We start from the raw sequence: 19,370 nt of genomic DNA, 5'->3' as shown, positions 1-19,370 counted from the left end.
TTCTATAACACAACAAATTATTATATGAAACTATGATCTATGTTAAGATCTGATGCAGTATAATAGGATACCACACAGTAAAATATATGTAATACAGTATAATACAACACTGTTACAGTATAATACCACATGATTCAATATAATACGATATGGAAAAGTTGGCTTTGGATTCCTTTACACCAATAAGATACAGTGATTGCACATCACCATTTAAGATTGTATTTTAAAAACGATTAAAAACCCTGAAGTTTATGTACACTGTTCAAGTAAGGACAAACAAAAAAACTGAGCTTCACGTGCAAAAATTTGCGAACTGTCCCTTTAGACATCCAGCTCCAGGAAGGCCTTTCCTGTCATGCCTCGTTCAGGATTTCAAACTAAAGGCCGTATTCCTTCATTTCTTCCTAAATTCAGGTGCTTTGTAATATAAATATAAACTTAATTAATAAAGAGCTTTTCTTTTTCTTTTTTTCCTTACACTCACAGTTAAAGCATGGCAAAAAAATAGGACTGATCAAACCGGTTTGTCCCCGGTTCATGCCTCACCCTTTGCTTCAGATTTGTGTCTCTTCAGAACCTTTAGTCTCCTTGTTGTCAGGCGATAACCACTGACTTCCCATTTGACTGCCAGATTACATCAAAGGAGTCAGATTACATCAAAGAAGTCAGATTACATTAAAAGAGTCAGATTACATTAAAGGAGTCAGATTACATCAAAGAAGTCAGATTACATTAAATAGAAGGCACCAAGTTAAAACCTGCAGGTGAAATATGTCCCATGTTTCCTCTGGGTGTGTGTATATTGTGTTCAGAAGACATTTAAGTTGCTCATTAAAACCATTCCTTTAATGCAGGGGACGTTGAACCTGCAATCACAGGTTTTAAATCTGTCCTGTGATGCTTTTTGCTGATTTGACTGCTGGATGGTATGTGACCAGGGCAGACTCTGAGGGTGTGCCATAAGTAAGTGAAAGGTTGTGTGAAACTTCCTGGATTTTTTTTAGTTTAAACTGAAACTGGTTTACTTAATCGAATATTTAAGAGTAGGGGTATTTGGGGAGTTCTAATTCCCCATCACGTGTTCCATGGAACAATAATAATAATAATAATAATAATAATAATAATAATAATAATAATAATAATAATAATAATAATAATAATAATAATAAATCTGAGCTCCATGTTTTAGTGTAGTGCAACCTTTTCCTGGTCATCCATCTCCCCTGACCGGAGAGTTTCAGCTCAGGGAGATGCCCCGAGAAATCAGTGCCTAAATGCGCCTTTTGTTACAGTCCAGGGGATGAGTGGGAGGCTGTGGTTGGGCCATGAATAATGCATGAAGGTGGGAGGAGAGACAGTTTCGGGTTTGACTGCAGTCCGCTGCGCCGCGCGCGTCATGAGGAGCGGGGACATGGTGAGGGACGTTTGTCCCCGCAGCCACCGAACACCAGGTAAACTGATTTCATGAACTCTGGTGTTCATTTCTTCTCGTGATTAAGAATTATTTCCCAACTTGAACATTTCCACTGTTTCGATGCGTAATCTTGTTGTTTAGGTTTAGGTTTTCAGCGTCTGTGGAATCCGTTTTACGCGCGACGTTTGGAGGCGCACAGCACTTTTACCCTTCTGAACTGTGCGCAACACTGTTTAGACTAAATGTTTTGGGTTTTTTATATAGATCAATTAGAAACATTTAATAAAAAAGCCTTGAGTTGTCCATAGCCAGTCTGTTTGACATTTTTAGTGCAGACTCAGCAGCTGTTTATGCTGTGTTTGTATCCAAACACGGGTCCGGACGGATTTGTTTCCACATGTGTGCGCCATCAGAATCCCTGCAGGATATGAGGATTCACATCCATACGGGGGCCATATGGACCCCTGAGGCTCTTGAGCCCTGAAGCCAGAGCAGTTGATCTCCCTGTTTTTGGCTTGTTGGCTGAATTAAATCCTTGCCTCAGGCCATGATCAACCTTCTGGTTTAATGATGGTCCGATGAGGGAGCCATACTGTTTTCATCACTTGGATTCCTTTTCTTCCCGTTGCCTGAGTTTCACAGTGATTGTGTGTGTGTGTGTGCCTGTGGGTTCCCATGTGTGCGAGGCGCTCAGCTCCCTGTGTGATTATTTACTCCCACCGATGTGTGCAAACACACGGTGCGCTGCTGTCCTTGGCTGACGTCCTCCGCTCATCGTGTCCCACATTCTATCAGCTGGGATTTTCTTTTTTTCCCCTTTTAATAAAGACTGTTAGTCACAACACTGAAGGAAACCAGGCTCAGCTATGCAAACTGGGCTCAGTCTCAGTCTGGCGCAAAAAACAAGAGGCGACAGGGCTCAGCAGAGTTCCCAGGATTAATTTAACCCACACTTGACCTCCCCCGACAGTTTTTCTTGCTATCTTTAATAAGCATTAATGGGTACTGATCAGATCCAGATTAGAGACCCCTGATGATTCTCCAGATGGTCTTCTCTTTACTCTAAATGAAAGATTTCTTGTCTTGGCTACAAACTATAGCAAATCTCTACTACTTTGCCTTTTATAGTGACTTAATATGGCTGCTCTGTACATAATGAGGGCTTCTCACACTGATTTTAGATAATTAGTCCAACAACTTGAATCTTTTATAAGATCGGATAGTTCCATAAATCCTCTTTTGCATGCAAACTGTTGCAGTGCTCATCCTTCAGCAGCTGCTTCAGGCCAAATTCTTCCTTCCTCGTATGCAAACCCACATTTCAGGGCCTTTTCTTCTTCACCCCTGAGAGAGAGGGAGGCACAGTTTGACGTAGATTTATCTCATTAATCAACAGATCGCCACACCTTCCTGTGTTTTCTGTCAGCTGCTGTGTCTTTGAAATGAACGAGTGCGGAGAACATCTGCTTGCTGCTTGCACTTTTCTGGGTGGTTTTGTCTTCAAGGTGTTTTTTTTTTTGTTGATGTTTTTTTTTTTTCCTTCTTCTACAGATGGGTCAGTAATTGCATTTGTCATGTTGTGTTACCATAACACGGAGTCTGGCTGCTTCTGTCAGAGCCTGATTTATGGCCTCTGTCCCGCGCGAGGCTCTCAGATCCTCTCCTAACGTTTGCTCAGCAGGCTTTAAATGCTTCCCCTTGGGAGATGAAAGCCTCGCTACAAGGGCAGCTCTGCTTTCCCTCATGGATCTGGCTCGTGGGAGAGGACACACAAGTCCTTTTCCATCAGCGAAGACCCATCAAACACATGAGATGAGGAAGCATGCTGACAAATCGTCTGTTTTTGTGCAGATTTGTGTGTTAACAGCAATGCAGCAACAGGAACATATTTGGAATTTATGTGTAATTGTGTAGCGTTGTATAATTGAAATAATGTCTGATCTGTCTGGGATATAAAATGCACATTCTGATCTTTAGCTCTTTACTGTTGCATGCCAAGAATCTGCACTTTAGAATGTTAGTTATGTGCAGTAAACAGAGGGTGTCTCTTTAGGCACTGATCATACTGCATGCATTGACTCTGGACAACCACGTACATTATCTTCAACACTGATTCAGATTATTTGCTATCACACAGAGGACAGGGAGTGTCCGTCGGGTAGGAACAGAAGAGAGAGCAGTTACTTGAGGCCTCTGAGAATGTACTCAAACCACGATTTTATTTGTTGGATCACAGATTAAAGTTTATGAAAACTTGAGTAAAGCTTTTTGCCCATACAGGAGAAACTAATGCTAATGGGTTTATGTAATCCTTAAGGAATCATTCAGCGGCTGGGCGCTACGTACTAACATCCTTTACAGCTTTATTCTGAAATATCTCAGACAGGGACACATGGAGTCATGTACACATAATAATTGATATCAGGTGATGTCCTCAGAGTTAGTTTTCTTACAACAACATATTGCCATAAACCTTTGTATTATGAACCTATTGGTGAATGAAAGCAGCCTAACATATCACTTTAGTAATATGTTTCAGGGTGTGATCATACTGAAGTCATAACTGTTCAAAACAAGAGAAAAATTTTTTTGAGTGTGATTTTAGCAGTTATCACCTCATCCTCTCTGACAGTTTCTCCTTCGTTTTCCATCAGAACGAGGCATGGCTGGGACACCTTTCCGGGCCACCTACATCTGGACCAGCATCATTTCCAACCTCCACTCTCGAGTGGAGGTGAAGCCCAGGCGCCACAACCTGAAGTTGTACAATGACTGCTTCCTGGGCTCGGAGGCCGTGGACGTGGTGCTGACCCACATCGCCGTGAATCGTTTCTTTGGCACTGAGGCGGTGCCTCGCTACAAGGCCGTCCGTCTTTGCCAGACCCTCATGGACTCGAAGGTGTTTGAGCCGGTGGGTGTTAGAGTATTCGGGAAGGAAAAGAAGAAACCCAGATTTGAGGACAGCAGTTGCAGTTTGTACAGGTTTCTGAGCTCGGAGACCACGTCCTCATCTGCAGCGACTGACACCAACTCCCAAACCACCGGTACCAACCAAGGCAGCTATGGCTCAACCTGCTCGAACCAGAACAAGAACGACTATACTCTGTCATGTGAAAGGTACACCTGTTCCAACAGCTTATCTCAGTTTGGATTTGCTTTGTTTTAACTTTCCCTGATAGCCAGAGTTCATCCCAGCGTGGCTTTGAATTAGGTCGGCATGAACGACAAATGTTTAGTTAGACCATTTCTTTTGTACGTGATCAAAAACAAACAATGAAAAAGACAAATGAGTAAACACACCTGTGTAATAAACAGAAAGAGCCAAAGGGGCCGAAGGAGTCAAGGGACCAAATTAAAATACATAAAATAAATTAACAGAGAGGAAAACATTATAAATGGAGAGATTTCAAATTACAAAATGAAGATAAACAGTCCTACAATTACATCAAATCCAGCCAAAATATGACACAAAACCACAGCAAAGACATAAAAAAGGTTTCAGAGACAGAAAGGTCAGAGATGACAGTTATAATTGACAATATGTGACAGAAGGTTGACATGAAAGATTAAAAAAATGACAATAATTCAAAGGTAAAAGAAAATGACCAAAAAGATATGCAACACTGTCAGAATTACAAAGAAGAAGAAGAATTACAAAGAGATGTAAAATAATTAAAAAAACAATGCAAAATATCTTCACAGAGTTGGAGAAAACTCTGTACTTGAATTTTGGTTGTTTTGTGCACTTCATTTAGTTTTCATTTCCACATCATAAAAGAGTCCAAACGCTGAATCCCAGCCCTATTCTGACAGGAGAAATGTGCACCGCAGGAGCCTCGGAAACATCAGGATTTAATCGTTTTCAGTAAGGCTTTGTGCTGACAACAAAGAACAGCAGGAGGTGTGCTGAATGTAGGCCTTAAATTACTGCTGGCTAAATACAGCTGTGGGGAATTTCAAAATAAAACCGGAAGTGACAAAAGTAAAACCCGGGCAGGATTATTTACCTCTGTTTAAAAAGTATTGTTAAAAGGTCTAACAGAATATAAAAGATTTAGAGGAGGTATGTCTTCAAACAAAGCTTATATAATTAGGAACTGCTCAATCCATGAATTCACATGAATAACATCGAGCAAAGAAACAAAAACAACAAACTTCTAATGTCTAATTCCTAATTTCCTGCATTTTTAATGGTAATGTTGGAGAAAAGTGTATTTTTTAAAATGAAGGCTGCATGATTCTGAAGTGTGTTTGAATGAAACCCTTTGCATCCTGTTGATTCCGTTTCTGCAACAAATCTTTCCTCAATCGTTTCCACTGATTGCTCCCATCCTGTAACTCATCAGAGACGAGATACCGACTTACTCCACCCACTCCCCGGTGAAAAGAGGCAAATTACTGGAGGACGTGTTGGAAAACCTCGACCTCAGCTCCGCCATCACCCCTCAGATGATCCGCCTCGGCCTCTCTCAGGAGTGTAAGTTTTCTTCCCAGCACGCCGAGGCCCGACGTGTTTTTTTCACTCGTGTTGGATGACTTTTCATTTTGTGGTTTCCCAGGTCTGTATGAAGTGTTGCACCAGCAGATCGTGTCCAGGCTGCTGCAGCTCATTGAGCTGCCCCTGCTGGACGACCTGTTGGAAGGTGACGCCACGCCCCAACCTCTGCTGCGCGGCACGGACAGCGACCCGGACCTGCTGTACACATCAAGTTACCTGGACCGAGAGGTTCTGAAAGCCTTCAGTGAAGCACAGTAAGTCCTGGTGAAACCGTCCTTATCTGAATCCAGTTCTTGTTCCAGTGTTCGAAATTCTCCCCTCGATGCTTTGAATGAAAATTATTCACACCCATGGGATAATTTGGACTGGCAGTAAACTTTTATTTTTATTTTTATGGTACTGGAAGTGACAAAAGCGAACAAAAACTTATGCCGGTCTTCATGGTATCAGAGTTTATTTATAAAATTTATACGTTTTCACTGGAAAAGCCGTTAATTTTGCCTCCCAGCATCAAACATCTAATGATTACCATAAAAGTGGAGTCGCCTAAAGTTGTAAAAAAAAAACAAAACATCCATTAGTGTTTATATGATTCCAACTGGCTACTCCTGTGATAATTTAAGGCTTTTACCTTTTACTTTTAGAAAGGTATGAACAAGTCACAATGTTTTTAGAAATGTATGGTTCAAAATTCATTTTTGAGGGGTCTCACACATTTTGTCACTTGTTTATATAATTTACAGTCTTTCAAGCAAGTTATTGTTCAAATGACATAGTTGTAAATAGTTTAAAGCTTAGCTGTTCATAAACTCAACATCTGTTTGGGTTTACCAGGCTCTAAAAGGAATGGGCAATTGTTTATAGGGTTTACATGATGGTTATTTGGGGAAATTGTATTGAAACACCAGATCTGCAGTGACTAACAGTTACTTACCTACATGTGCTCTAATACTGTGTGAAGTATAAATAGCTATTTCAGAATTTTATTTATCCACATTTCTTGGCTTCTACTTTATGATAAGACACTGTGTTATTCTTGTGCTGTAGTTCAGTATAACTTAAACATGATCATGCCATTAAAGGACCAAGTTCAGTTCTCCGAAAGAATTGGAGGATCTCTCAGTCTTTAAACTCCACAGGCTGTATTTCAAATAATTACCCAGAGTGAGATAAGTAGATTAAGATGGGGGTGTTATATGTCAGAGCAGCAGTGTCCACGGTTAAACTCCCGACCATCTGGACCTCTCTCATCATCCGCCTTTATTTCCTGTTTGTGTCTCATCTATTTAGATAAAAAAAGGGGGGCATAGTTTTTAAAAACAAAATTCCTTCTCCCTCAGGGCTGATGAGTGGATGTCAGGGGCGGTGGACTGCTTGGAGTTCCTGCCTGATGAGCAGGTGGTGGAGGTCAGCCGAGGTCTGGCTGGCTGTTCAGACGACCTGCTGCAGTGTAAGAAGCTACTCTATCAGGTCCTGGTTAAGCATTACGGGCAGACACAACGACCACCTCTGCTCAGCAACTACTTCTTCGACGTCTACTCCGGCATCTCCGAGCTACTCGGTGAGGAGAGGAGCCGCCTGGTCTTTAAGCACACGCTTTCAAGCAATAAGTTTTCCTTTAACCTTAACCGTTTAGTTTTTTTTGGTGTACGTTTAGTGAACGGGAAGCTGGAGCAGGCTCTGGAGGCGCTGCAGCTGAGCTTGAAGCTGCAGGACTCTCGCAGCAGAGAGGAGCTCCGACGGCTCCTGAGGTTCATGGCGACCGCAGCCAGACCGCAGGAGGTGAAGCTGCACAAGGAGGTCAGGGTCACCGAGCGTCTTGTGTGACTCCGTGTGCACTCGAGTTGGGTCTTCACTCACCTTTAACTCTTCTCCTAGATTGAGAACCGAATGGCGGTGAAAAGGGCTTTCTCCAGAGCCATCATCTACAGCAGAAGGCTCCCCAAAGGGAAGCTGGACTTGACGGTTCTGTTCATGATGGATAACTGCACTGATCTGTTCCAAGTAAGCACTTTAGAACGGTAAGGAGCTGTGGTCTGTTGGGCCATTAAATCAAGGTTTAATTTCTCCCTCCATCAGATCCCAGCCTCGTTACAGAAGTTGGTCAGCGAACGGTTAAGGAACATTGTGAACGGGACAGACCCAAATGGGACAACAGGTGTGCCGGTTATTCGTGCATCGTTTCCTGACTTGTTTGCAGAACAACGTGGTGGAAATCTCGACCTTTTTCTGTACTTCAGGTGTGACGCACGGCTCGAGACTAAGTACTCAAGTGTACGCCGGGAACGTGCAGAAGATCACCAGGGAGGAGATCCTGTCTCTGCTGCGGACGGTCCACGAGAGCCCCAAGTTCTCCAACAAAGAGAAAAGAGAAGTGCTGGGCCAGTTTTCCAAAGCTCACCCTGACATCTTTGTTCAGTACTTTGGAAACAAATTGTCCAGCGTCAACATGTTGCTGCAGTAATGCTTGTTAGTTTTGCGGATGATGAGTTTTATGGAGTTTAGATGACTGAGCAGAGAATGTGAACAATAACCGTTGAATCGTAGAATAAGCTGCATTATAGAAGATATTTAATTATTTTATTTGGTGCCGGACACTAAGCTAAAATGTAAAAACCAGATTTTTATGTGACTGTTATTTCCTCTAAAAGAGGAAATGTAACATAGTTCTGTCGGCCTGTCGCGTACGTGTCGACACACGACGAGTGGAAAAAGTCTGAAACTGGACATGTGGAGGTGCGATGTAACGCAGAGGCATTCGTGGGACTCATTCATCTGCTTTCCTCCTGTTTGTTGCAAGAAAGCAGATGTTTGGACGGCTTCCCTCGCTCGTTCGGACTGAAACGTCACTGCAGAGCCACGTTTTAGTGGCGCCCGCAGGGGTCTGCTTTAAATGACGTCTGTGTAATCCTTCTAATCCGCCGAGGAAATGACTTCCACGTTTTCTCCGGGCTGAAAACGACAAACATCTTGTTTGGATTTGGTTTGCTCGTGTGCGATGAAATATTCAACAGGAGCGGAATTCTCTTTCAGACAAAAAAAACGATCCGAGGTCAAAAAACTAATCGGCATCTGGAATGTCAAGTAATTTATTGACCTGCAAATGTTTGGTTTTTTTTTTAATGTTTTTGTAATTTATTTAAAAACTGAGTGACACAATTGTAAAACTTATTGTTCTGTGCATTTAAAAAATAAAACCTGTGAATTTATTTCTGTGAAATAATAGTTATTTTCAGCGATACTCAAATAATCAAAATGCAAACTCAGATCTCGCTATAGAAGATGATTATTCCAGGGGGTGGAAGTCTTTCAGAGCAGTCACAAAGTATCAAATAAACGTCCCTGCTGGTGATTTTAAAAGCTTTAATTCATTTTCAGTCAGAAAGGTTTATCAGTTAGCACCGAGGCATGACATTAAAGCACACGTGATGCTTTAAAGTCAAATAAAAACATAAATGTGGTTGCTTTTTTCCTCACTTTTATTCAAAGAAACTGTGTTTACTCCAGTTATTAAAAAAAAAAAAACTGAAAAAAAAAAACCTTGCTTCCACTTTGCTGCTGAAACATAAGATGAAAACTGTTTTTGCAGAAACCCACAGTTGAATTAAAACTTTTTTTTTTTTTACAGTATAATAGTCAGTCTTTAAAAATAAAAACTGCTGACAAAACAAAAGCCACAGAGACGCTCAGGTGTGCGTTTCATGTGCGCACGCGCTCGGGTTCCTGCACAGACGTGTGATCCGCCGTGCTGACATGGATACTGATCTCATATGACCACCTGTTAAAAAGATTACATTCTTGAAGGGCCTTATCGGATCCTCTTCTGCTGGCGTGCGCGGTAGATGTCGTGTATGGGCGGAGCCACGGCTCCCTTGTCGTCCTCCTCGTCCGAGTCGGCGTTTGGCCTCTTGAGTGACTTGGTGACGGTGTGGTTCTCCATGGCCCCGTTGCCGTCCCCTCCGGAATCGGGCTGCCGGCCGGTGATCAGCTCGACGGCAGCTTCAACGGCTAACAGACCACAGACAAACGGGTCAAACAGGGGAGGGACCGACCCGCTGACTAATTTATCATTTCTGCCTGGATGAAAAGCAGACGTACACCAGCAGTCGGATGTTCACCAACAGTAACTTACTTTCAGGAAGTGTGCATCTCCTCAGAGTTTCGATGAGCTCATCCACTTGAACAAAAGGACCCTACAACCAGAAACAATCACAGATCTTAGAAATCCTTGAGGGGAAAATGAAAAAACAAAAAAAAAAACAAGCTGCTGCAACTCACAGTGAAGCATGAAGGCGGAGGGAGCAGCTTCATTAGGACAACAGCAGCCGGAGGGACGGGGAAAACACCGCCGGGGACGGGGTGTAAACCTGGAGCTGTGGGGAGGACCGAGAGAACAGCAACATTCAACATTCAAAGATTAATCTAGCACGAGCGGTGTCACGGAGCCCCAGAGTGTGAGAGATCCGGGGTGGGATGACGTACGGGCGAGGTGGCGTGGCTGGAAGGGGATCATCTGGTTGGTGTCTGGTTTGGGGTACTCCGGTTTGCGGTCGATTTCGTCTTTGAGCGCAGGCGCAGAGGGAGCTACCACAGCCTCTGGGAGCAGCGATGCCAGTTTGGCACGAGAAACGTCCTGCGAACAGACAGCAGATCAAAATATAAACAGAAATAACTACACCAGCAGCGAGAGACCTCCGAGGGGGGGGGGATACACACCTTGTATCCAAGGGCCTTGAGTTCACTGGTAGAGCAGGGGTACAAGTCCATGAACTTGTAGCGGTCAACGAGCAAGGCTGTTTCTTTGCCCTCGTATTCATCCTTAAAGGCAGTAAATCGCCGGCGCTCTACTTTCAGAATACTGGCCAGGTCTCCGATGTTGCTCTCAAACGCCAGGAACCGAGCCCAGACCTCTCTGAGGAACACAGAGTGTGTTGGTGTTAACAGGCGTGGGCAGACATTTCAGCGTTAAAACACACACACACCCTCACTGAAGTGTGACCTTACCCTGACTTTTCTGAAGATAAGCTTCCTGAGGTGAGGACTCGCTCAAACAAAACCCTGGTGTTGTTATCCTCTGAGAAGAAAATCGTCACAAAGAAAATATATTTATCCTTTTGTGATTTTAACAGTCTGCATGAAAGGAGGTTCAGAAACGTGCAATGTTATTTATCCATACCATTAAGGTGAGAGAGGTAATCAATGTACGCAAGTATGTACTCTGGAATGTCACCGTACTTCTTCAAACCAAGCTCAAAAATCTTAAAGGCCACAGATTTATCCTGTTGGGAAAAATAAAACAAGATTGAAAGAGTCGTGTGTGTGCCGGGAGTCCGTTTCGGTCCATCTGCAGCGTGCGGCCGTGTCTTCTTACTTTGCTGCAGTAGTACTCCATCAGCGCTGCCGACACGTACACGTGGTGGCGTGTGCGGGGATCCTCTCGTGCCTTTTTGAAGATGGCTCGGCCTGATTTGATGCCCTCCGCCCTCCTGGCGAACTTCATGTACTGCGTGTAGACCAGCGTGGGGTCGATGTCCTCGATGGCCAGCAGCTTGTTGTAGATGCTGTGCACTTTCTCGTACTTCATGCGACTCTGCGAGGGCAGCGGGAAAAAAAGGAAATGAGCCGAGCGTTTTGTGTTTTTTTATCTCGTGTTGAGGACGAAACGCAGACGCTCACTTCTTCGTAATCAGCAAAAGCGAAATAAAGGAGCATGTTCTTCTTCAGGAGGGTCCCGATGGCACGTTCGTAGATGTTGGCCGCTTCGTCACTAAACAGCTTTGAATTATTCATGTCCTGAGAGAAGACAAAGAGGGGAAATAATCCAAAAATGAGACGGCTGTTTGACTTCTTATAAATATTCAGAAGTTAGACAATTTCACTTTAAATCTGAGCTGGAAAAAAAATCTTTTTTACCCCTTTCTCTGCCAGCAGCTTGCTGGACTGCTCCAGGTACTGTGCTGCCTCATACCAGATGTCAGGATGGTGGCCCAGCACCAGCAGGCACTGCTCATAGGCAAACATCACTGCAACACACACACACAAAAAGGTTCAAATAATAGAAAGAAAGACACTAGAGCTAAATGTAGATGTACGCCCTCTAGTGGCCGCATTTCCAGAGGAGATAAACAATCACAGCTACAGTATATTAAGTATCCAATGTTACAAACAGGAAGAAATTAGGAATATAGTGAAATAAAATGTTTTTAGAGACAAACAGCTGTCACCTCTCTTCGTGATGAGAGTCTGGTCTTCTGTGCGCAGCGGGTTGCTCTTCTCCCACTGGATGTACTTTTTCCACATTTCCACCTGCTGCGCCTCCTGAGGAGAGTTCTGAGGTGGTACTGACGGCGCGTTTCTGTCTAACCCTTTCATCACGGTCTCATACTCCTGCATTATGGGAATTTTTTTTTTTAAAAAAGCACCAGCCTGGGTTATTTTATGAAAACAGTGTTTCGATCCTGTGTGTATTCGACCATCGGCTCACCTTAGCCACTCTCCTCGCGTTCATGTAGTCTCGGCTTCGATCCTCAATCATCTTTTTGGCCAGGTGCACGTTAATTCCCTGTTCAGAAAATAGGCACATCGGCTCAAATCTACCTTTGAACAGGTGAGGCTCGAAGCAACAAACATACAGCTGCTCTCTAAAACTGACGAAGTTTCTAAAACTTTGCATCAAATCACAACAGATACTAAACAACTAATAAACACATGGTAAAGTGTAAATTAGTTACAGTTTGATGTAGGTGTTTGCTTCTGTTTTTAGGTGTGATCTTTTGGATTTGGTCATCCCAAAATATCCACTTCTTTTTCTTTATTTTTATTTTACTTTTCCTGAGACGTGAGTTTAATGTCATCGTGCTGACGTCTCCCTTCAGAATCCACCGCTGTGTTTCTTTACGCTTCTCATTTAAACCTAATATTTCATTATTTTACGCTCTGTCTGACCTCAACACACTTCTCCTTGTAGCTTTCTGACTTGTCTACACAGCAGAGCAGCATTTTTATTATTGTTTTTAAAAAAGGGCAGTGGATGTTTCCTCGCAGGCCTGTCATGATCATTACAGGTGATTTTTCAGGTTTTTCTTTCAGTCTAACTGTGAACTGGACCTCGAACTCCACAGATCCATACGCTCCCCTTTAATCCTGTTAATGAAAAACTCCCGACTCCTAATTTCCCTGTGAAATTACAAGCACTAATCCTGGAAGCTGTCAGACAGAAATATGTCACAAACAACAGACGTTTATTATTTCTTTGAGTCGTGTCTGTGCAGAAATATGAACAGATCTAAGGAGCTGACAGACGCATCAAGTCACTCGCCTCCTCATATTTGCTATAATCTCTCCAGAGCTGCTCGATGTTAATCATGGGGTTCACGCAACCTCTTTGGTACACCCTCCGAACGGCGGTGATACGCTGGTTCTCTGCGTACGAGCCCACGGCCTCCCTGATTGAACACGAGAAGGATGAGCGCCGCTAACGCAGCTCAAAAAATGTCGGAGAAAACAACCAAACAAACGAGACTTACACTCCTTTGAGGAAATTGATGTAGTCCACCCAAATCTGAGGGGAGAATAAACGACAAATTAGGGGGAAAATAAATGAACAGGAACTCTGGTGCAAGTAACGGATCGGGTTTCTTTGTGCACCTGATAGGACATGATTTCCATGCCGATCTTATCGAGGGCAAAGTCGTACGCCTGGGCCATCTTCTCTCTGAGGACAGGAGGGTTAAAACGTCATGTGGGGCGGGTACTTTTCAAGCTAAAATAAACACATTTAACACCACGCTTGCCACGCGACTCCTTACTTGTAGCTGGGAAGCTTTCCTTTGGTCTCTCGAACATACGAGAGGTAACACTTCCACAGGTCAATGTGCAACACTTTCATTAGGCACCTCTGGAACAACTAAGAGTTGAGAAATGTTAGAAAGAAAAAAACTTGATGAAATCAACATTTTTCCACAAGATTACAGTGATTGTGCACATGATGACAAACAGCAGGCGGCTAACAGGTCAGGTAGTTTGTTTTAACTAAAAACTACATTTAAATTTACAACTTGTTTTTATACAGAACCGCAGACCAAAAAAAAAATCTAAATCTGTTTCATTTGATGGGTGTCTGACATTTTAAACTTAAGAGTCAAACAAATCTGAAAGAAGTAGACATCTGATCGTACAGATGAAGGTTTTATTTCAAGTGCAACAGCAGGGAGAACAGTCATTTCCACAGCATCAACATTATATTACAATTAGGCAGGAAAACAGAACAACACACCTATTCTTTTACATAAGGCAGCACATGTGTCATATCATTTATAGCTGAAAGGGAGGACAGACAGAAATCAGCTTCAACACATCCTTCAGATAAAACAACAGTTCATCACGGGCACATACCTTCTCTACTTTGTCATAGTTTTTTGCCTTGATCTGCAAAAAGGGATGTAAATGGGACATCAGTTCAAATGTGTTTATAAACTTCAGGTCATATGAAACATGCGTTCATGCGGACCTAATCACTCACACACACACAGAGCACCCTGAAGATCAACAAAGTGAGTTTCACACAAGAATGACAAAAAAATCACTTCGAGAAAGGGGTTTTATTTGCTTTGCTTTAGCGCCACACAACCCAGAAAAACATCACGGCGAGGAACCCGAGAGCTTTAAATTAAAGGAATAAGATCTGGAAACAGGTGTGCGATCTGCAAAAATGTTTATAAAAAATTTTTTTAAAAAAAAGGATCTTCCTCAAGAGCTCCAGCTGAGCCCGCTCCAGGGTCACAGCTCTCTTCAGCAGCGACAGAAGAGGCCGGTGGTTCTGTGGCGACAACGCTCCACACTCGTGTGGTTTGAGCTACTTTGTCCCAGCGTTCAGAACTGGTGCAGGGGAGAGAGCGGGGGAGGGGGGCGAGGCTGGAGTGATATATTCTGAGGAAGCTTTAGGTTGAGCGCCTCGCTGTAATCTTCACAAAAAAACCACAACAAAACAGCGGCACATCCTTTTAATCCAGGGGTCTGAGAGCAGCAGCCACACCTGCCGCCTCTGTCTACTTTTCTACTTCAGACCGCTGCTGAGAATTTGACACAAAGTGCCTCGAAAAACAAAACGGTGCACTATTTGATCTATTAATGTGGACATGCTGCAGATCTGATTAAAAAAATCTGTTAGGAACGAACACGTTGGTAAAGAAATCGATTAATTTACTAGTAAATGCTTTCTAAAAACTAGGAAATGCATTTTGGGGACTTCAACTTTGAGTTAATGGAAAAGATTTGAAGTAGTCAACAACATGCATGTGGTTTTATGTACTCCCTTCTTCCCCATAAATAAAATACAATTAATCAAAGGATCATCTGAAAACTGACCCTTTTAGAAGTGGTCTCTTAATGTAACGACTGGGTGGATAAATGTGATTAAAAAAAAACAAAAAAAAACCTGACCCCAATTTTCTGCTAAAAACTGTTCAAAAACAATTTTAATTAAGATATTCCCAAACCCCTTCCTGTAATGTATCAACACTCTAATAAAAACAGTTTTATGTCGTAAAAAAGATGATATAAAAAAAGATTAGATCTGAAGAATTTTCATTCAAAAACTATTTTTTTTTATATTTGTGGGGGGAAAAGAAATCACTGTGGTGATTATTTCTGTCGGCTGACTAATCAGCATGTCTACGTCTGGCAGCAACTGCTTCCTGTGGGCAGGTATGTAGATGTGGAACAATTATTCAGGAGAACTGTAACAACAAAGAACTCCACAGATAATTCCCACTGTTTGGACAAGCAATGCTGTAGGAACTACGACAGTGTTCCACCTTTACAGGGACACACATTTGTTAGGCTGAAGCTCTTATGAAAAATTTAAACCTGGGAAACACTGAAAACGTTTAAGACTGTTGCCTCTTTTTCCTCTTCTACCTCATTGTCATGCCACTCAGCATTCTATAAATAAGTTTTTTTAATAATGGCCAGTTCAGTGAGTGAAAAACACCAGACTGCACTGAAAACAACGCCTGCCTCTGGAAACTGTTGGAGCAAGAAAAGCCTTGATTTGCCTGGAAAGCAGCAGTTACAAACAAGGACTTTATCAAATGTTAAGAGCATCAGTTTTGTTACAAACTGTTATTAATCTCAGTGTGTGGTTCTAAGGGGGAGAAAGGAGAGCTTATATACATACTTACCAGTGGGGGGTGCATTTAGACTTGGAGTTACTTCACACTAAAGTGTTATGTCATGCATGCCCTGGATTATAACCCTAGGTGGAGTTGATTTTATTTTGATCTTTAAGAATTTTAACATTCCACAATTCAGTCCTGACATGAAGTGTGTTCCTCCAGCAAACAGCAGCCATGATGGAAATGTGCTAAACTGAACTGAAGCTGAAGGTGTGGGGAGTTAAAGGGTTTGGATTTTTATTGGAACAGAATTAACAGGACTTTTATTTTCTCTAACTTTTGGGATCTAACATTTCAGGACCACATTAAGTATTTATTTACGAGTTATATTTATTTTTTCCCCATTTGTGACAACAAACAGCCAGCCAATGATCACTTCTTTTACTTTTTTATCTGGCCAAGTATGTCGAACCTCTGATTAAAATCTACCAACAGGTTACATAACATATTCAGTTCTGTTTAAACTATTTTTAACACCTTAATACTAAACTGGTTTCAAATCAACCAGAGCTACACAAATAAATGTCCACAGCTTTTTACACAGGTTAGGTACTAATTATACATTTTATTCAAACAAACCTGTTTCTCTTTAAATGATGTATGCTGCTTTTAACACTGTTAGAAGTGAAATGTTTGGTTTCATTTTGTTTTATTGCTGCTAACAAAGCTTAAAAAAAAAAAACAGGGGCTAAAGCCTAACTTGAAAAATGCAAAAGTGTGGTGTGTGTTTGTTTTTTCTTTCTCCATTTCTGTAGGTGAAGTCCACGAATCAAAGTGGGAAAAGAAGGGGCGCTATATGTCTGCAGAATTAAAAAGGGATCAGTGGTTAGGATAAATGATCGGGTGTGAGGAAATTAAATCATCCAGTCGCTCGAGAGCAAAGCTTGTTCTTGGCAGCAAGGGAAAAGGGCCACAGGTCATGTTTTCAGAAGGAGCAGGGAGAAACGTCAAGAGAAGAATGGGCCACACAAACAAGATCTTTCTTTATAAAATTACCCAAAAGAAATGACACAGGAGGCAATAAATTGACACGACAAGTGAATAAAAGGCTAATGCACTCCAAATACCATTAAAATAGTTTTAATACTGTTGCAGACCAAACATGCAACAAATGCATTTACCCCATTTAAATACGGCGCAGAAAAATATATTTCTTTTATCCTGGAAACATAAGGAATTATGTAAATAAAAAATGTTTTAGGCGATTTCCCCTTTGTGTTTAAAGGCACAATTCTTTACAGACTTAACAGAGCCTGATTCAAATGTCAATATTATATTACTTTGGTGCATAAATAAGAACGCTATTACAAAGAAAAAACTTTTCCCGTCGCAACAAGTCGACAGTAAATGCTTTACAGGCCAGGGGCTCGTCGGTTCAAAAGAATTGTGACTTTAAACTTCACTTAATGAAGACATATTGTGGTTGTGTGAAAATCACATTGTTGATCACGTTAGAATAAGTCCCAGTCATGCACTCTAAATAAAAAGGAAAATATTAACCTCGGCGTCAATGAATAGCTTCCAGAATCTGCCAGAACTTGGAAACTGTGAGACAAGTCGTTCATAGGTCTTCCTTGCCTTATCTATGGGTTGATTCTAAAGGAGAAGAATGCATTTACGTTTCACACTACTTTTAACATAGCAGCATACTGCCAAATCATGTGGGTTTAATAAAAAAGTCAAAACTTTTGATTTGGATCAAACTTTACCCCAAAAACCTCACCCACCCCCCCCAATTCCCAGTTTTCCTTAACCCAAGGAATACAACTCTGTGTCACTAAACCTGTGTTTCTCGAATCAGAATGCTCCATGCGTCAAGGTCATATGGGTTTTCTTCCAACTTCTTCTCTGCCTTCTTCACCTTCTCAGGAACATATTCTGCTGCCGCCTGCAAGGCAACCCAAACACACAAACATTATTATGTAACTGAGGGGGGGAAAGAGGTTTACAACAGTGTGGTAACATGGCCAACATGTTCACTACAAAGCCATGAACAGCAAATAACAGTACTGCCACAAGGGCGCAAATCTCGCGATAACTTGTCCAGAAAAATCGAACTACAAAAGAGCGAATGTCCATTTTCCCGCTAGCTTTCTAGCTAAGTCCTTCCAGCTGGCGCCATTTAATAGCACCAAGTGGAGTCAAATCTAGACTAAACACGTAGAATCCACATGATAATGTTACGATAATTGGCGAATAATCTAAAGTTTGCTCCAAATTGGAAGTTGCAGCTAGGTTTAGTTGCAAATGAAGCTTTAGCTGAGCCAATATGGCGAACGACGAGGACAAAACAAATACAAATTATAGCCCGTTTGCGTTACTCAGCAATGTTAGCGGCTTATGAGGAAAATAAAAATACAATACACGAATTAAAGCACAGTTAACTGCCTGGTAGTCTAAACGAAAATACACATATTACATCAAGATGTCACGCTTCTGGCCATGAGTAAAACTGCATGTTGCTACCTTGTCGCCTGGTCCCTCCGTCGCCATGGCTGGAAGAGCAGCTACGCTAATAATGATCTATCAGTCAGATTAACGACCAAATAATAACGAGACGGCGATTCCTCATAAAACCACTAAGTCATCGGCATGGCTTAGCAGAGACTAATCACATTGCACTGGCGCAACGAAAAACTCAACAGCTCGCCTCGCCGAGGTCTAAAATGGCGACAAAGAAGTTTTCCGGTGCGGCCAAAGGAGCGACAATAAAACTTCCGGTCGGCGGGATTTCTTCAAAATAAAAGGCCTTTTATTTTTCAAAAGAAACCGTTTGTTGACGTACGAGAAGTCAGTAAGCAGATTCCTGTGTCATGTCGTAACAATATAACCTGTGTCCCAGAAAGTAAATAAACAAAATAAAATGCAATACGACCAGAATGGAACATAAATGACTAAAATAATAATAATAAAAAACTAATGTTTTACTAGCTGGCATATCCTTGTCTCTATTTTATTATTTTCCTTATGTTGTTCTGGTTTTTAAGATATCTGCAATGTGTAAAACTAAATAAAGTTTTACTATAGTTTGTTGCATTTGCTGAAGTAAAAATAAATGTCTGTGAGAAGTGGGTTTTGCACAGGTCTGTCCTGACAGCTTCCTGATGTCCAACAGAGGGAGACAGATGATAAGAACCGCGTCCAAACAGGCCAGAGTAGATGATCACAGAGCTGTGATCCTCACATGTAAACAAGTCCTTTTTAGACCTCCAACAGAACTGTAAGAACAGTCCAGCATGTTTTTATTATAAATATAGGCTTACTCATCATTCTTGTCTAATTA

The 19,370-nt window shown here is 41.9% G+C and overlaps 2 protein-coding genes across 5 annotated transcripts; one reads left to right on the top strand and one right to left on the bottom strand.

The window, feature by feature from the left end:
• The first annotated feature begins 1,371 nt into the window (after nucleotides 1-1,371).
• Nucleotides 1,372-9,121, top strand: depdc7a (DEP domain containing 7, paralog a). Of its 4 annotated transcripts, none has more exons than XM_017440843.3 (9): nucleotides 1,372-1,451; nucleotides 4,069-4,531; nucleotides 5,761-5,891; nucleotides 5,974-6,166; nucleotides 7,253-7,473; nucleotides 7,570-7,712; nucleotides 7,791-7,916; nucleotides 7,992-8,070; nucleotides 8,153-9,121. In XM_017440843.3, the coding sequence occupies exons 1-9, from the start codon at nucleotides 1,397-1,399 to the stop codon at nucleotides 8,374-8,376; spliced, it is 1,635 nt and encodes a 544-aa protein (XP_017296332.1). In that variant the 5' UTR covers nucleotides 1,372-1,396; the 3' UTR covers nucleotides 8,377-9,121. The 4 variants fall into 4 exon arrangements, with proteins under 4 accessions (XP_017296332.1, XP_017296324.1, XP_037835766.1 ...); XM_017440835.3 differs by having other exon boundaries at nucleotides 7,549-7,712; XM_037979838.1 differs by having other exon boundaries at nucleotides 7,992-9,121.
• A 349-nt stretch (nucleotides 9,122-9,470) lies between these two features.
• Nucleotides 9,471-18,787, bottom strand: cstf3 (cleavage stimulation factor, 3' pre-RNA, subunit 3). Its single transcript, XM_017405245.3, has 20 exons — nucleotides 18,554-18,787; nucleotides 17,871-17,975; nucleotides 17,588-17,683; nucleotides 14,307-14,339; nucleotides 13,721-13,818; nucleotides 13,560-13,626; nucleotides 13,439-13,473; nucleotides 13,231-13,357; nucleotides 12,397-12,474; nucleotides 12,137-12,299; nucleotides 11,826-11,935; nucleotides 11,589-11,705; nucleotides 11,284-11,502; nucleotides 11,089-11,191; nucleotides 10,917-10,986; nucleotides 10,629-10,824; nucleotides 10,395-10,545; nucleotides 10,191-10,285; nucleotides 10,045-10,105; nucleotides 9,471-9,920 (listed from the first exon to the last, which is right to left on the bottom strand). The coding sequence occupies exons 1-20, from the start codon at nucleotides 18,578-18,580 to the stop codon at nucleotides 9,721-9,723; spliced, it is 2,151 nt and encodes a 716-aa protein (XP_017260734.1). The 5' UTR covers nucleotides 18,581-18,787; the 3' UTR covers nucleotides 9,471-9,720.
• Between the last annotated feature and the right edge of the window lie 583 nt (nucleotides 18,788-19,370).

This window comes from Kryptolebias marmoratus, linkage group LG15, assembly GCF_001649575.2.
Source record: "Kryptolebias marmoratus isolate JLee-2015 linkage group LG15, ASM164957v2, whole genome shotgun sequence".
Lineage (NCBI taxonomy): Eukaryota > Metazoa > Chordata > Actinopteri > Cyprinodontiformes > Rivulidae > Kryptolebias > Kryptolebias marmoratus.
The sequence above is the reverse complement of the archived record's forward strand: the minus strand, read 5'-3'. Positions and strand labels throughout refer to the sequence as shown.

Coding starts and splice junctions, on each gene's coding strand:
- depdc7a (XM_037979837.1), top strand. CDS start 1,397: ATGAGGAGCGGGGACATGGTGAGGGACGTTTGTCCCCGCAGCCACCGA. Junction 4,532..5,760: donor TATACTCTGTCATGTGAAAG/GTACACCTGTTC, acceptor GTAACTCATCAG/AGACGAGATACCGACTTACT. Junction 7,474..7,548: donor CGGCATCTCCGAGCTACTCG/GTGAGGAGAGGA, acceptor TTAACCGTTTAG/TTTTTTTTGGTGTACGTTTA.
- cstf3 (XM_017405245.3), bottom strand. CDS start 18,580: ATGGCGACGGAGGGACCAGGCGACAAG. Junction 13,474..13,559: donor TGGAAATCATGTCCTATCAG/GTGCACAAAGAA, acceptor TTCTCCCCTCAG/ATTTGGGTGGACTACATCAA. Junction 13,358..13,438: donor ATCAATTTCCTCAAAGGAGT/GTAAGTCTCGTT, acceptor GTGTTCAATCAG/GGAGGCCGTGGGCTCGTACG.